At 36.5% G+C, this 17,588-nt stretch overlaps 1 protein-coding gene across 1 annotated transcript in view; it reads left to right on the forward strand.

Moving 5' to 3' along the window:
• Window positions 1-17,588, forward strand: part of CCDC15 (coiled-coil domain containing 15) — a 63,142-nt gene that overhangs the window by 27,145 nt on the left and 18,409 nt on the right. Inside the window, exons 11-12 of the mRNA XM_007463639.1 lie at window positions 495-587; window positions 2,136-2,239. Coding sequence (XP_007463701.1) covers window positions 495-587; window positions 2,136-2,239 — 197 coding nt within the window. The remainder of the gene's footprint in view (window positions 1-494; window positions 588-2,135; window positions 2,240-17,588) is intronic.

Below are 17,588 nucleotides of genomic sequence, written 5' to 3' on the forward strand. Positions count from 1 at the left end.
TACTCTTCATTGCAGTGTGCAGGCTTCTTATTGAGGAGGCTTCTCTTGTTGCGGAGCATGGGCTCTAGGCGCAGGCTTCAGTAGTTGTGGCGTGTGGGCTCAGTAGTTGTGGCTTGCGGGCTCTAGAGCACAGGCTCAGTAGTTGTGGCACATGGGCTTAGTTGCTCCATGGCATGTGGGATCTTCCCAGACCAGGTCTCGAACCCATGTCCCCTGCATTGGCAGGTGGATTCTTAACCACTGCACCACCAGGGAAGTCCCCATCCATGTTTTTGACCTGGATATTTTCTTTTCTTTATTGTTTTTGTTTGATTAATTTCTTTCTTTTATTCTTTCTTAAAGCTTTATTCTTTTATATTTGTTTAAAAAATTATTTTTATCCAGTTGAGCTCAAGATTGCAGGAGAAAAGAATCAATAGATGAAATTATCAAAAGCATACATAGGGCTAACTTTTGGCAATTTTGTCTCTTTGTGTGACTGGACTTTCTAACAGGTTGGTGGTGAATATCAATCAGGATTGAACACTGAATTCCAAACTCCACTGGCACTTCAGTCAGGAGTAAGTCAAGAGGAAGACAAGAAAGAGGTATGTAGTGATAATGGCTTTTGGACATCAGTGTTTCTACTATAATAGTATATGTGAGATTGGAAACAATTTGTTGTGTCCTAACACATTACGAGCTAGTACTACAAATTCCATAGATAAAGGCACAAAGGTTGCTTGACTCATTTTAATATGTTGAGCTTCTCTTCTAAGCTTCCAGGATTTAGGGTACCTTGATGTGAAATCAGAGAGGTGATCCTAGTGAGTTTCTTCAGTTAGTGTATATTTGCCATAATAGCTAATTTAAGGAAGAGTTTTAATTTGTGACTTCCTTTTTTTCCTTTTCAATCTAAAGTTAGTTTAAATGACCAGTTTTTAACACTGGCCATGCACCAGAATCAGACATGGAGCTTTTTTCCAAATACAAATGCCTGGACCCAAAGCAGATATACTGAATCAGTATCTTAGGTAGGTTTGGGGCATCTGTGTTTTAAAAAAACACCACAGATGATTGTGATGTATCTTCAATATTGAGAACTGTTATTATAGTTTTAATAATTTTTACCAAAAAGACACAAGCTACTGTAAGGACAAAAACATGTCTGTGTGTATACTAGTGCTCTTTGAGTAGCTTGTGCCCTTAAAAAGAGAATATATAAATTTGGAAGTATGAACAGATCACACACAGGGTAGTAGCATTTGCTTTATTTATTTATTTATTTTTGGCTTCGTTGGGTTTTTGTTGCTACGCGCGGGCTTTCTCTAGCTGTAGCGAGCAGGGGCTACTCTTCCTTGTGGTGCGTGGGTTTCTCATTGTGGTGGCTTCTCTTGTTGTGGAGCACGGGCTCTAGGCACGTGGGCTTCAGTAGTTGTGGCACGTGGGCTCAGTAGTTGTGGCTCACGGGCTCTAGAGCGCAGGCTCAGTAGTTGTGGTGCGCAGGCTTAGTTGCTCCGCGGCATGTGGGATCTTCCCGGACCAGGGCTTGAACCCATGTACCCTGCATTGGCAGGCAGATTCTTAACCACTGTGCCACCAGGGAAGCCCTAGCATTTGCTTTTATTATACTTGTTCCCTTTAAAAGTATGATGCTCTGATATTCCTCAATCTTCCCTCCCTCCTCCCCACCATATTAGGCTAGGCTTAGAGTGTGCTTTTGTAGTGTGGTTTTAATTTTGGAAAGTTAAAGTGACGTTGTTCTGTTATAAAATACCTCTTACATTCTTTCTTTGGCTCTGCTTCTGTGGTACTTACTGCTTGGGAACACAGAGTAAATATAGTATGTATCTTATCATATTAAATATAATCATTTCCTCAAGGGCTATTGACAACTGACCATGCTAAGTGCAAACTAAATTAGTACTTCTTTCTCTGATTTGTCTGTTACATCTAATAGCTATGTGCTTGAAAATATAAATCTCTTGCTATATGTGATATTACCCTGAGTCACCATAAATAGAAGGAAATTAAGGACTTAATTCCCTGTGACTTTTGTGTCATATAGTTTTCTTGTCTATGGCACAAGGATATTTTCCTTTCTTGGAAAGCCCTCTGAGAGCGGAATCTTAACAATTTTAACTTCTTTTCTTTAGCGTCAAAAGCGGTACCTGAGATATAGACGACTTTTCATGGATGTTGAAAGAGAACAAGTGAAAGAACAACAGAGGCAAAAAGAACAAAGGAAGAAAATTGAAAAGTAAGTTCTTTGATCCTCATTGTGAGCCTTAAATTACCAGTTAAGATGATTTTGGAAGCTAGGTTTTAGAAATAATCAAGCAGTGGTTTTACCTTCTTATCCATAGTGGAAATAACTATTTTTGATCTGGGTCGTAGTATTAAAAGATGGTTAAGAGCTATGTTTTTTTAATAGACTTATTTTGGGAATAGTTTTAGGTTCATAGCAAAATTAAGCAGAAAGTACAGAAAGTTCCCATTTACTCCCTGCCCCTACACATGGACTGCTTCCTCCACTGTCAATATACTGTACCACAGTGATACATTTGTTACAACTCATAAACCTACGTTGACATATCATAATCTATATTTTACATTAGGCTTCACTCTCAGTGTTGTACATTATGATAGGTTTTGACAAATGTATAATGACATGTATCTACAAATGTAGTATCATACAGAATAGTTTTATTGCCCTAAAAATGTTCTGTGCTCTGTGTGTTCATCTCTCCCTTCCCCCAGCCTATGGCAACCACTGATCTTGTTACTGGCTTCATTGTTTTGCTATTGGGTTGGCCAAAATGTTCGTTTGGTTTTTCTGTAAGATGGCTCTAGTAGCACTTAGTTGTCTTTAACTTCATTCAAAATAAGTTTGTTAGATTGTATGTGACAGCTGTCATATCAGTGTGCATTTTAAAAAAGACATCAAAATTGGTGAATTTTTGTGTAGCCATTTTAATATTGAAGATGGAAGGAAAAAACCAACATTTTTGGCATATTATGCTTTATTATTTCAAGAAAGGTTAAACCGAAATGCAAAAAAAAATTTGTGCAGTATATAGAGAAGGTTCTGTGACTGATCGAACATGTCAAAAGTGGTCTGCAAAGTTTTGTGCTAGAGATTTCTCGCTGGATGTTGCTCCACGGTCAGGTAGACCAGTTGAAGTTGATAGTGATCAAATCGAGACATTAATTGAGAATAATCAACATTATACCACACGGGAGATAGCCGACATACTCAAAATATCCAAATCAAGAGCTGAAAATCATTTGCACCAGCTTGGTTATGTTAATCGCTTTGACGTTTGGGTTCCACATAAGTTAAGCGAAGAAAACCTTCTTGACTGTATTTCCGCATACGAGTCTCTACTTAAACGTAATGAAAACGTTCCGTTTTGAAAACAAACTGTGAGGGGTGATGAAAAGTGGATACTGTACACTAATGTGGAATGGAAGAGATCGTGGGGCAAGCGAAATGAACCACCACCAACCACACCAAAGGCCAGTCTTCATCCAAAGAAGGTAATGTTGTATATGTGGTGGGATTGGAAAGGAGTCCTCTATTACGAGCTCCTTCTGGAAAACCAAACGATTAATTCCAACAAGTACTGCTCCCAGTTAGACCAACTGAAAGCAGCACTCGATGAAAAGCATCCAGAATTAGTCAACAGAAAATGCATAATCTTCCATCAGGATAATGCAAGACCTCAAGTTTCTTTGATGACTAGGCAAAAACTATTACAGCTTGGCTGGGAACTTCTGATTCACCTGCCACATTCACCAGACACTGCACCTTCGGATTTCCATTTATTTTGGTCTTCATAAAATTCTCTTAATGGAAAAAATTTCAATTCCCTGGAAGCTGTAAAAGGCACCTGGAACAGTTCTTTGCTCAAAAAGGTAAAAAGTTTTGGGAAGATGGAATTATGAAGTTGCCTGAAAAATGGCAGAAGGTAGTGGAACAAAAGGGTGAATACATTGTTCAATAAACTTCTTGGTGAAAATGAAAAAATGTATCTTTTAGTTTTACTTAAAAACCAAAGGCACTTTTTGGCCAACCCAGTATTTTCAGAATATCATATAGCTGGAATCATACGGTATGTAGCCTGTTCAGATTGACTTTTCCCCCTTAGTATTATGCATTTAAGATTGCTCAAATTCCTTTTCATGTCTTGATAATTCATTTCTTTTTAGTGCTGAATAATATTCTAAAATCTGGATATACTACAGTTTAGTTATCCATGCACCTACTGAAGGATGTCTTGGTTTCTTCCAAGATTTGGCAGTTACAAATAAAGCTAATATAAGCATCCATGTGCAGGTTTTGTGTGGGCATAAATTTTTAACTCCTTTGGGTAAATATTGAGGAGGACATTTGCTGGATTGTATGGTAAGAGGATGTTCACTTTTCTAAGAAACTATCAAACTTTCTTCCATAATGACTGTACCACTTTGCAATCCATCAGCAATGAATGAGAGTTCCTGTTGCTCCACATCCTTGTCAGCATTTGATTCTGTCGGCATTTTGGATTTTGGCCATTGTAATAGGAGTGTGTGTTATCTCGTTGTTTTAAATTGCATTTCCCTGATGACATATGATGAGCATCTTTTCATATGCTTACTAGCCATCTGTATATCATCTTTGGTGAAATGTCTGTTCAGGTCTTGGGCTCATTTTTTTTTTTTTTTTTCTTTTTTTTCCTTGCGTTATGCGGGCCTCTCACTGTTGTGGCCTCTCCCATTTGCGGAGCACAGGCTCCGGACGCGCAGGCTCAGCGGCCATGGCTCACAGGCCCAGCCGCTCCGCGGCATGTGGGATCTTCCCGAAACGGGGCACGAACCCGCGTCTCCTGCATCGGCAGGCGGACTCTCAAGCACTGCGCCACCAGGGAAGCCCTGGGCTCATTTTTTAATTGGGCTATTTTCTTATTCTTGAGTTTTATGGGTTCTTTGTATATTTTGGATAATAGTACTTTATCAGATGTGTCTTTTGCAAATAATTCCTCCTAGTCTGTGGCTTGAATTCTCATTCTCATGACATTGTCTTTTGGAGAGGAGATGTTTTTAATTTTAATGAAATTCAGCTTATAATTATTTTTTTCATAGATCATGCCTTTGATATTATATCTAAAAAGTCATTGCTGTACCCAAAGTCACCTATATTTTCTTTTGTGTTATCTTCTAGGAATTTTGTAGTTTTGTCTTTTACATTTAGCTTTATGATACATTTTGAGTTAACTTTTGTAAGGGGTATAAGGTCTGTGTCTGTATTCCTTTTTTTTTCACACAGATATTCAGTTTTTCCTATACCATTTGTTGAAAAGACTATCTTTGCCTCATTATATTGCCTTTGCTCCTTTGTCAAAGATCAGTTAAGTGTATTTGTGAGAGTCTATTTCTGAGCTCTCTGTTCTGTGCCGTTGACCTATTTGTCTATTCTTCTGCCAATACCACACTGTCTTAAAAGGGAAATGATGCCTGTAAGAGACTCACTTTAACTTTAAGGACACACATAGGCTGGAAGTGGAGGGATGGAAAAAGATATTCCATGCAAATGTTCACAAAAAGAGAGCAGGGATACCTATCCTTGTATCAGAAAAAATAAACGAAGTTAAAAAAGAAGGGTCACAATAGACAAAGAAGTCAGTATATGCAATAAAAGGATCAATTCATGAAGATGATATAATGATTGTAAATATCCAACATTGGAGCATCTAAATATAAAGCAGATATTAATAGAACTGAGGGGAGAAATAAACAGTACAGTAAAATTAGGAGACTTTAATACCCCCCTCTCAACAATGGATAGATCATACAGAAAGAAAATCAATAAGGAAACAGCACTTTTGCATAACACTATAGACCAAATGGATCTATACACACATATACAGAACATTTTATCCAACAGCAGCAGAAAACACATTCTCTTCAAGAACAAACAGAACATTCTCCAGGATAGATCATATGTTAGGCCACAAAACAAATCTTAACAAATCAAGAAGATTGAAATTATATCAAGCATCTTTTCCAAACACAATAGTATGAAACTAGAAATCAATAACAGGAGGAAACTTGGAAAATTCACAAATACATGGAATTTAAACAACACACTCCTGAACAACCAGTGGACCAAAGAAGAAATCAAAAGGGAAATTTAAAAAAAATCTTGTGATGTTATGGGATATGGCAAAAGCATTTCTAAGAGGAAAGTTTATAGCTATAAAGAGAAAAGATCTCAAATAAACAACCGAACCTTCCACCTGAAGGAACTGGAAAAAGAAAAGCAAACTAAGCTCAAAATTAATAGAAGGAAGGAAATAACGATTATAGCAGAAATAAAGAATAGGGAAAAAATAGAAATGATCAGCAAAACTAAGAATTGGTTTTTGAAAAGATAAAACAAAATTGAAAATCCTTCGCTAGATTAACCAAGAAAAAAAGAACTCAAATAAATAATATTATAAGTGAAAGAGGACTCATTACAACTGACACCACAGAAACACAAAGGTTTATAAGAGACTACCATTTACAATTATATGCCAACAAATTGGACAACCTAAGAAAAATGGATAAATTTCTAGAAACATACAACCTATCAAGACTGGATTATGGAGAAATAGAAAATCTGAACAGACCAATTGCAAGTAGGGAGATTGAATTAGTAATCAAAAACCTCCCAACAACAGTTGAGGAGCAGACAGCTTCACTGGGAATTCTACCAAACGTTTAAAGAGGAATTAACACTGATCCTTCTCAAACTTCCAAAAAATAGAAGAGGAGGGAACACTTCCAAACTTACTACAAGGCCGCATTATCCTGATATCAAAACCAGACAAGGACACTACAAGAAAAGAAAATTACAGGCTACTCTCCTTGATGAATGTAGATGCAGAAAGTTTCAGCAAAGTATTAGCAAATTGAATCCAACAATACATTAAAAGGACCACACACCAGGATCAAGTGGAATTTATTCTAGGGTTGCAAGGATGGTTCAAATCCACAAATCAATCAGGGTGATACACCATATTAACATAATGAAAGATAAAAATCATGTGATTGTCTCAGTAGATGCAGAAAAAGCACTTGACAAAATTCAACATCCATTCATGATAAAAACTCTCAACAAAGTGGATATAGAGGGAACATACCTTGACATAATAAAGACCATATATGACAAGTCCATAGCTAACATCATACTCCATGGTGAAAAGCTGAAAGCTTTTCCTTTAGGATCAGGAACAAGACAGAAATGCCTCTTCTTGCCACTTTTATTCAACACAGTACAGGAAGTCCTAGCCTGAGCAGTTAGTCAAGAAAAATAAATAAAAACATTAAATTGGAAAGGAAGAATTAAAAGTGTGACTATTTACAGATGACATGGTATTATATACAGAAAACCCTTAGACTCCACCAAAAATCTGTTAGAACTAAATGAATTCAGTAAAGTTGCAGGATACAAAATCAATTTACAAAAATCAGTTGTATTTCCATATATTAACAATGAACTATTGAAAACAGAAATTGAGAAAACAATCCTATTTACCATAACATCAGAAAGAATAAAATACTTAGGAGTAAATTTAACCAAGGAGGTGAAAGATCTTTACACTGAAAGCTATAAGACATTGTTGAAAGAAATTGAAGAAGACACAATTAAATGGAAAGATATTTCATGCCCATGGATTGGAAGAGTTAGTATTGTTAAAAATATCCATACTACCCAAAGCAGCCCACAGATGCAGTCCCTATCAAAATTCCAATGGCAGAAATAGACAAACAATCCTAAAATCCATATAGAACCACAAAAGACCCTGAATAGCCAAAGCAATGCTGAGAAAGGAGCACAAAGCTGGAGACATCACACTTCCTGATTTTAGACTTTATTAAAAAGCTATAGTAATCAAAACAGTGTGGTATTGACATAAAAACAGATACATATATGACGGGACAGAATAAAGAGTTCAGAAATAAATCAATTAATTTGTGATGAGAGAGCCAAGAATATGCAATGGAGAAAGGATAGTCTTGTCAATAAATGGTGTTGGGAAAACTGGATAGCAGCATGCAAAACTGGATCCCTATCTTACACTATCAAAAATCAACTCAAAGTGGATTAAAAACTTGAACTTAAGACCTGAAACTGTAAAACTCCTAGAAGAAAGCACAGAGGTAACCTCCTTGACATTAGTCTTAATAATGATTTTTTCAATATGATACCATAAGCACAAGCAACAAAAGCAAAAAGAATCTAGTGAGACTACATCAGACTAAAAAGCTTCTGCACAACAAAGTGAAAGGGAATTGTATGAAATGAGAGAAAATATTTCCAAACCTTGTAACCGATAAGTGTTCATATCCAAAATATATAACGAACTCACTCAACCCAATAGAAAAAAAAATTTAAAAATGCGCAAAGGACCTGAATAGACATTTTTTCCAAGAAAACATAAAAATGGCCAACAGGTACGTGAAAAAGTGCTCAACATTACTAATCATCATGGAAATGCAAATCAGAGTCATAATGAGATACCATACCTATTTGAATAGCTGTTATCAAAAAGACAAGAGATAAGGGCTGGCCAGGATGTGGAGAAAAGGGAACACTTGTGCATTCTTGATAGGAATATAAATTGGTATAGGCATTATGGAAAACAGTATAGAGGTTCCTCAAAAAATCAAAAGTAGAACTACCATATGATCCAGCAATTCTACTTTTGGGTATATATCCAAAGGAAATTCAATCAGTATCTCAAAGAAATATGTGCACTCCTATGTTCATTGCAGTATTATTCACAATAGCCAAGACATGGAAGGTGTCTAAGTGTCCATTAACAAGTGAATGGATAAAAATAATGTGGTGCAAATATAACAGAATACTATTCGGCCATGAAAAAGAAGGAAATCCTGCCATTTGTGACAGCATGAATGAAACTTGAGGGCATTATACTAAGTGAAATAAGTCAGATAAAGAAAGACAACTACTTTATGACCTTACACGTTAAATCTTAAAAAGTTGAACTTATAAAAACAGAGAATAGATCGGTGGTTGCCAGGACTTGGTGGGTGGGGGAAATGAGATGTTGGTCAAAAGGTACAAACTTTTAGTTATAAGATTAATAAGTTCTGGGATCTAATAATGTACAGCATGGTAACTATGGTTAACAATACTGTATTATATACTTGACATTTGCTAAGAGACTAGATCTTGTATGTTCTCATCTATCTTTCGGTCTATCTAGCTATCTAAAATTATTGGTATACATTGTATACCTTAAAGTTACACAGTGTTTTTTGTCAATTATATCTCAATAAAGCTGGGAAAAAAATATGAGTTCCAAGGCAAGGACCTACCCTCTTATCTGGGTCTGAGAGTGACTCTGCATTTATTCAGCAGATATGAATTTGGCATCTTTCATATCCTGACACTGTCCTAGGCATAAGCAATACAAAGATAGATAAAATGTGGTTTCTTTTCTTGAAAAATTCATAATCTAGGGTGGATGGGGGAATAATTGTATGCAAATGGGTTATATAATTATTGTAATAGAAGTAAGTACAGAGTCCCTGAGAGCACAGAAGAAGAGGGATTACTGATTTCATATGGAGAGTTAAAGAAATTATTACATTTCACTTGGACCTAGATGGATAAATGTGTGTTTACTGGTGAAGTGGATAAGGATGGTGAAGTAGAAAAATCAACAAAAACTGAGTCAGGGTGGAAGGAAATAATAGTATTCATGCAGAGTTTTATAATTTACAAGGGCTTTCATATATTGTCTTGTTCATATATTATCTTGTTTTATTGTTTCAACAATAAAACAAATGTTTGTTGAATGTTAAAGCCTACCACGTGGCAGGCACTGTACTGAATGCTGAGGATATGCAATTTGCATATGTGGCAGGATAGTGGTTCATAGCACAAGTTTAGAATCAAATAGTCTTAGGTTTGAATTTTCTACCTGTTGGCTATGTAACCTTGAGCACAGTTCTTCGTGTGGATGAACTTCTTCATGTGGATGAACTTCTTTTTTTTTTTTTTTTGAAATTTTTGAATTTTATTTTATTTATTTTTTTATACAGCAGGTTATTATTAGTTATCTATTTTATACACATCAGTGTATACATGTCAATCCCAATCTCCCAGTTCATCCCCCCCACTCCTCACTGTCCCCCACTGGTGTCCATACATTTGTTCTCTATGGCTGTGTCTCCATTTCTGCTTTTCAAACTGGTTCATCTGTACCATTCTTCTAGATTCCACATATATGCGTTAATATACAATATTTGTTTTTCTCTTTCTGACTTACTTCACTCTGTATGACAGTCTCTAGGTCCATCCACGTCTCCACAAATGACCCAATTTTGTTCCTTTTTATGGCTGAGTAATATTCCATTGTATACATGTACCACATCTTCTTTATCCATTCATCTGTCGATGGGCATTTAGGTTGCTTCCATGACCTGGCTATTGTAAATAGCGTGGCAGTGAACACTGGGGTGCATGTGTCTCTTTGAATTATGGTTTTCTCTGGGTATAAGCCCAGTAGTGGGATTCCTGGGTCATGTGGTAATTCTATTTTTAGTTATTTAAGGAACCTCCATACTGTTCTCCATAGTGGCTGTATCAATTTACATTCCCACCAACAGTGCAAGAGGGTTCCCTTTTCTCCACACCCTCTCCAGCATTTGTTGTTTGTAGATTTTCTGATGATGCCCATTCTGACTGGTGTGAGGTGATACCTCACTGTAGTTTTGATTTGCATTTCTCTGATAATTAGTGATGTTGAGCATCTTTTCATGTGCCTGTTGCCCATCTGTATGTCTTCTTTGGAGAAATGTCTATTTAGGTCTTCTACCCATTTTTTGATTAGGTTGTTTGTATTTTTAATATTGAGCTGCATGAGCTGTTTATATATTTTGGAGATTAATCCTTTGTCTGTTGATTCAGTTGTAAATATTTTCTCCCATTCTGAGGGTTGTCTTTTTGTCTTGTTTATGGTTTCCTTTGCTGTGCAAAAGCTTTTAAGTTTCATTAGGTCCCATTTGCTTATTTTTGTTTTTATTTCCGTTACTCTAGGAGGTGGGTTAAAAAAGATCTTGCTATGGGGCTTCCCTGGTGACGCAGTGGTTGAGAGTCCGCCTGCTGATGCGGGGGACACGGGTTCGTGCCCCGGTCCGGGAAGGTCCCACATGCCGCGGAGCGGCTGGGCCCGTGAGCCATGGCCGCTGAGCCTGCGCGTCTGGAGCCTGTGCTCTGCTACGGGAGAGGCCACAGCAGTGAGAGGCCCACGTACCAGGAAAAAAAAAAAAAAAAGATCTTGCTGTGATTTATGTCAGAGAGTGATCTTCCTATGTTTTCCTCTAAGAGTTTTATAGTGTCTGGTCTTACATTTAGGTCTTTAATCCATTTTGAGTTTATTTTTGTGTATGGTGTTAGGGAGTGTTCTAATTTCATTCTTTTACGTGTAGCTCTCCAGTTTTCCCAGCACCACTTATTGAAGAGACTGTCTTTTCTCCATTGTGTGTACTTGCCTCCTTTATCATAGATTAGTTGACCATAGGTGCATGGGTTTACCTCTGGGCATTCTATCCTGTTCCATTGATCTATATTTCTGTTTTTGTGCCAGTACCATATTGTCTTGATTACTGTAGCTTTGTAGTATAGTCTGAAGTCAGGGAGTCTGATTCCTCCAGCTCCATTTTTTTCCCTCAATATTGATTTGGCTATTTGGCATCTTTTGTGTCTCCATACAAATTTTAATTTTTTTTTGTTCTAGTTCTGTAAAAACTGCCACTAGTAATTTGATAGGGATTGCATAGAATCTGTAGATTGCTTTGGGTAGTATGGTCATTTTCACAATATTGATTCTTCCAATCCAAGAACATGGTATATCTCTCCATCTGTGTCATCTTTGATTTCTTTTGTCAACGTCTTATAGTTTTCTGAGTACAGGTCTTTTACCTCCTTAGGTAGGTTTATTCCAAGGTATTTTATTCTTTTTTTGCAATGGTGAATGGGATTGTTTCCTTAACTTCTCTTTCTGATCTTTCATTGTTAGTGTATAGGAATGCATGAAATTTCTGTGCATTAATTTTGTATCATGCAACTTTACCAAATTCATTGATTAGCCCTGATAGTTTTCTGGTGGCATTTTTAGGATTATCTATGTATAGTGTCATGTCATCTGCAAACAATGACAGTTTTACTTCTTCTTTTCCAATTTGTATTTCTTTTTCTTGTCTGATTGGAGTGGCTAGTACTTCCAAAACTATGTTGAATAAGAGTGGCGAGAGTGGTCGTACTTGTCTTGTTCCTTGATCTTAGAGAAAATGCTTTCAGTTTTTCACCATTGAGAATGATGTTTGCTGTGGGTTTGTCATATATGACCTTTATTATGTTGATGTAGGTTCCCTCTATGCCCACTTTCTGGAGAGTTTTTATCATAAATGGGTGTTGAATTTTGTCAAGAGCTTTTTCTGCATCTATTGAGATGATCATATGGTTTTTATTATTCAATTTTTTAATATGGTGTATCACATTGATTGATTTGCATATATTGAAGAATCCTTGCATCCCTGGGATAAATCCCACTTGATCATGGTGTATGATCCTTTTAATGTGTTGCTGGATTCTGTTTGCTAGTATTTTGTTGAGGACTTTTGCATCTATATTCATCAGTGATATTGGTCTGTAATTTTTTTTTTTGTAGTATCTTTGTCTGGTTTTGGTATCAGGGTGATGGTGGCCTTGTAGAATGAGTTTGGGAGTGTTCCTCCCTCTGCTATATTTTGGAAGAGTTTGAGAAGGATAGGTGTTAGCTCTTCTCTAAATGTTTGATAGAATTCACCTGTGAGGCCATCTGGTCCTGGACTTCTGTTTGTTGGAAGATTTTTAATCAGTTTCCATTTCATTACTTGTGATTGGTCTGTTCATATTTTCTATTTCTTCCTGGTTCAGTCTTGGAAATTTATACCTTTCTAAGAATTTGTCCATTTCTTCCAGGTTGTCCATTTTATTGACATAGAGTTGCTTGTAGTAGTCTCTTATGATGCTCTGTATTTCTGCAGTGTCCATTGTAACTTCTCCTTTTTCATGTCTAATTTTATTGATTTGAGTCCTTTCCCTCTTTTTCTTGAGGAGTCTGGCTAAAGGTTTATCAATTTTGTTTATCTTCTCAAAGAACCAGCTTTTAGTTTTATTGATCTTTGCTTTCTTTGTTTCTATTTCATTTATTTCTGCTCTGATCTTTATGATTTCTTTCCTTCTACTAACTTTGGGTTTTGTTTGTTCTTCTTTCTCTAGTTCCTTTAGGTGTAAGGTTAGATTGTTTATTTGAGACTTTTCTTGTTTCTTGAGGTAGGCTTGAATTGCTATAAACTTCCCTCTTAGAACTGCTTTTGCTGCATCCCATAGGTTTTGGATTGTCATGTTTTCACTGTCATTTGTCTCTAGGTATTTTTTGATTTCCTCTTTGATTTCTTCAGTGATCTCTTGGTTATTTAGTAATGTGTTGTTTATCCTCCATGTGTTTGTGTTTTTTAAGTTTTTTTCCCTGTAATTGATTTCTAATCTCATACCTTCATGGTTCAGAAAAGATGCTTGATATAATTTCAATTTTCTTAAATTTACTCAGGCTTGATTTGTGACCCAAGATGTGGTCTATCCTGGAGAATGTTCCGTGTGCACTTTAATTCTTCTAGGTGTTTGTTCTTTAATTTTTCTAGGTCTTTGTTAAACATTTCTTGCATCTTCTCGATCTTTGTTTGCCTCCATTCTTTTTGCGAGGTCCTGGATCATCTTCACTATCATTATTCTGAGTTCTTTTTCTGGAAGGTTGCCTATCTCCACTTCATTTAATTGTTTTTCTGGGGTTTTATCTTGTTCCTTCATCTATTACATAGCCCTCTGCCTTTTCATTTTGTCTATCTTTCTGTGAATGTGGTTTTTGTTCCACAGGCTGCAGGATTGTAGTTCTTGCTTCTGCTCAGGTGTTTTAATTGGATAAAAGTGATGAACGCTGCACTCTATGCCTAGCAGAGAAAAGGGTCAACTCTTTCTGGTCATAGATAACATAATTTGGAGCCTGTAAAAAATTTTAAAGCAATATTATTCAGTCAAAATTTTCTAGGCATGTCAAGAGATAGGACCAGATAACCAAAAGCTAACAGAAGCAGGCTCACAGATGCCACAGATACTGGTGTTATCATACAAGGACTTTAAAACACTTGATTAATATCTTTAAGTAAATAGAGGAAAAGATGATTACAATATGGGGAATTTCACCAGAGAACTGAAATCTTTAAAATAGAATAAAATAGAAAGTCTTAAATTGAAAAAATATGATCTTAAAATATGCACTCCAGGGCTTCCCTGGTAGCACAGTGGTTGAGAATCCACCTGCCAATGCAGGGAACATGGGTCCAAGCCTTGGTCCAGGAAGATCCCACATGCCACGGAGCAACTAAGCCCATGCGCCACAACTACTAAGCCTGTGCTCTAGAGCCCGCAAGCCACAACTACTGAGCCCGCGTCCCACGACTACTGAAGCCCATGCGCCTAGAGCCCAAGCTCTGCAACAGGAGAAGCCACCGCAATGAGAAGCCAATGCACCACAACAAAGAGTAGCCCCCGCTCGCCACAACTAGAGAAAAGCCTGCACGCAGCAATGAAAATCCAACGCAGCTAAAGATAAATAAATACATAAATTAAAAAAAAATAATTGTCTTTCACTGATGGAAGTAAATCATTTTTTTCTATTCTTTCTGCATTTCAATTTTTTATCATTAGCATATTTGATTTTGGGAGCCTAAGCAATATCAATATTGTAAGGGACCCCTTGCTGAATATCTTGTTTATTTTGCTATAGAGAGTACAAAGACTTCTGAAATTTTTATGTGGCAGTCCACTGGTGAGAATACTTTTCCTGTGAGGTGTTTAATAGTTCCTTTGGTATGTTTTTATTCTCACATTTTTTTCCCCCTTTGAGATATGTTATAATACTCTTGTCCTAAAAGCAACTTGACAAAAACTGCTGCAGTAAAAAAGTGTGTGTGTATGTGTATTTTGGATTGGGGTTAGAAGAGAGAGGCTTGGAAGAATCCTCATGAGGTTGTCTAGGGTATCCTTTAGGCAGAATTCTATTTAAATATTTCAAGGATCTTTTCTATTTTTAATATTCTTTAGGATTGTAGTTATATTGATATAATCTCCCAAATAACAATTTCAGAACATAAGGACATTGGCTCTCGAACGTTCGTTCTTATATCTAGGCCAGATTTGTCTTACTATAACTTAGTTATTTTGCCGTAATTATGATCTGATCTACATCAAAAAGAATCTCTGTTCTGTGGTGCCCATATATAAGCGTTTTTACAGACTCATCAGGCAAAAGACAGAATGGAAATTTCGGTTCATTTAACTGAAGCCAAGACATCCCTGCTGTGGGTATTTTATGTCTACCTTAAATCGTCTTATGACATCCCTACCACATGGCATAGTTGGTGGGGAATTCTTCTTTAGCTACACTGCTGACCTTCTTTGAAAGCTTTTCTTCTTAAGGCTTTTGTTTTATTGCCATTTTCTCACCAGATAATCTTTTTCTTGTTGTATTTATACTCTTGACCCCAGAAAAAATATGAAGGTCTCTGTCTTACAGATGGTATCAGAACATTAAATCTGTTGTCACTGACAGTTTGCAAGTAATTAAAATTTATTTTTTGCTTTTTCCTTGTTGAAGAAACTAAATCATGTATGCCTTCTTTGCATGGGGGTTATATGTTTGAACTTAAAGACAAAAGCCATTTTAGCAACATTCTAAAGTAAACATATACCTGCTTTCTGAACCGGGATTGATAATAACCACTTTACCTCACCCAGTTGTTATAAGAATCAAATGATATGTTTTCATTCATTCACTTAGCAGCTACTTATTGAGCATCTATTAATTGGTAGACATGATGCTAGATTTAAGAGTTGCAAAAAATGGAAGACATGATCCCACCCTTCAAGGATCTTACTAGACAGATTTCACTGACTAATGGGGAGACAGATAAATGAATAGGTAATCATAATACCATATATTAAGTATTACAAGACAGTATAGCAAGTGATTAAGAACATGGGGATACATGTGTTGAAGTCCCAGTTCTGCTGCCTACCAGCTCTGTGACTTTGGGCAAGTTACCTTCTATAAGCCCCAGTTTCTTCTCTATAAAACAGGATAATAATGATATATACCTTAGAAAGTTGCTGTGAGGATTAAATGAGGTAACATAGTAAATGAGCATAGTATAGAATCTGGCATGTAGTATATGCTCAATAAATGTTAGTTGCCAAATATTTAAGGGAAAAAATAATACCAAGTTTTATATAAAATATTCCAGAGAGTGGAAAACAGGGAATACTTCCCAGATAATTATAGAAGACAGTATAACCTTAATACCAACCTGTCATGGGTATTACAAGAAAGCAATGTTACAGACTAATTTCTTTCATCAACATAAATGTAAAAAATCCAGTAAAATATCAGTAAAATAAAATCTTTCTTCTTATGTCATTAGAAGGAAAAAATTTCAAGAATGTCTGAGAGCACGGAGACCGTGTTTCGAAATCAAGTGTGAAAAAGGCCCCCCGTGGGGCAGAGCTGTTCAATCACAAAAAAAAGAGAGAAGTCAGTCCTGCAGGAAGCCTGGCTGGGATATAAATTGCCCAGGGCCAGGGCATGCGCCCAGGCTGCTGCTGCTGGTGCTCTGTCCATTTTCTCCAGGACAGGGAGGGCTTCCTGGGCCGAGTTGTGAAGGGTTAGGAGAAGTAGTATGAGACAGAATTGGAATTGGACTGTGGGGAAAAGGGTAGATGGGATTCTAGGCAAAAAGAATAGCACTGTAAGAGCAGTGACTCATGAAAGAATAGGACACTTCTGAGTTGGATGTGATCGGAGCTAAAGGAATGGCAAGAAGTAAACCTTCAAAATGAGGGAAGATCATAAAGAACTTTGTATGTCATGACAAGGAATTTGGATTCTATCCTGAAAACAGGAGCCGTTTAGAGGCATTGTGAGGAATAGATAAAATGGCTAAGATGAGATGTTAGGGTATTATTGAAGTAATATACTTATAGAGAAGATGAGAAGTGAAATTAATTTTTTAAAGGTTATTAAATATTAAGTCCTTACTGCATGTTAAATGCTTTACATAGATTATTGTATCATTTAATTGATATACAGTCCTGCAGGGTAGTGGTGGCCACCATTCATTGAGTGTTTACAATATGCCAGACATACTGTTGGGTGTTTTAGAGGCATTAGCTCATTTGCCTACTTCAATAACTGTATGAGGTAAATTTTATTATTCTTTTTATTTTACAGATGAGAAAATGAGCCCCAGAGAGGTTAAGTGATTTGCCTAAGATTAAGATCACACTTAGCAATGGCAGAACTGGGATTCAATCCCAGATTTATTTGACTCCATCACCTAAGCCCTTTTTTTTTTTTTTTTTTTTTTTTTTTTTTTTTTGTTGGCTATACCATAACTATTTAATTGATCTTCCGTTTCATCTTGTTTCCTTTCCTTTGCCATCGTTCCTCCATCGA

The sequence above is a fragment of the Lipotes vexillifer genome, unplaced genomic scaffold (genome assembly GCF_000442215.2).
Source record: "Lipotes vexillifer unplaced genomic scaffold, Lipotes_vexillifer_v1.1 scaffold442, whole genome shotgun sequence".
Classification (NCBI taxonomy): domain Eukaryota; kingdom Metazoa; phylum Chordata; class Mammalia; order Artiodactyla; family Lipotidae; genus Lipotes; species Lipotes vexillifer.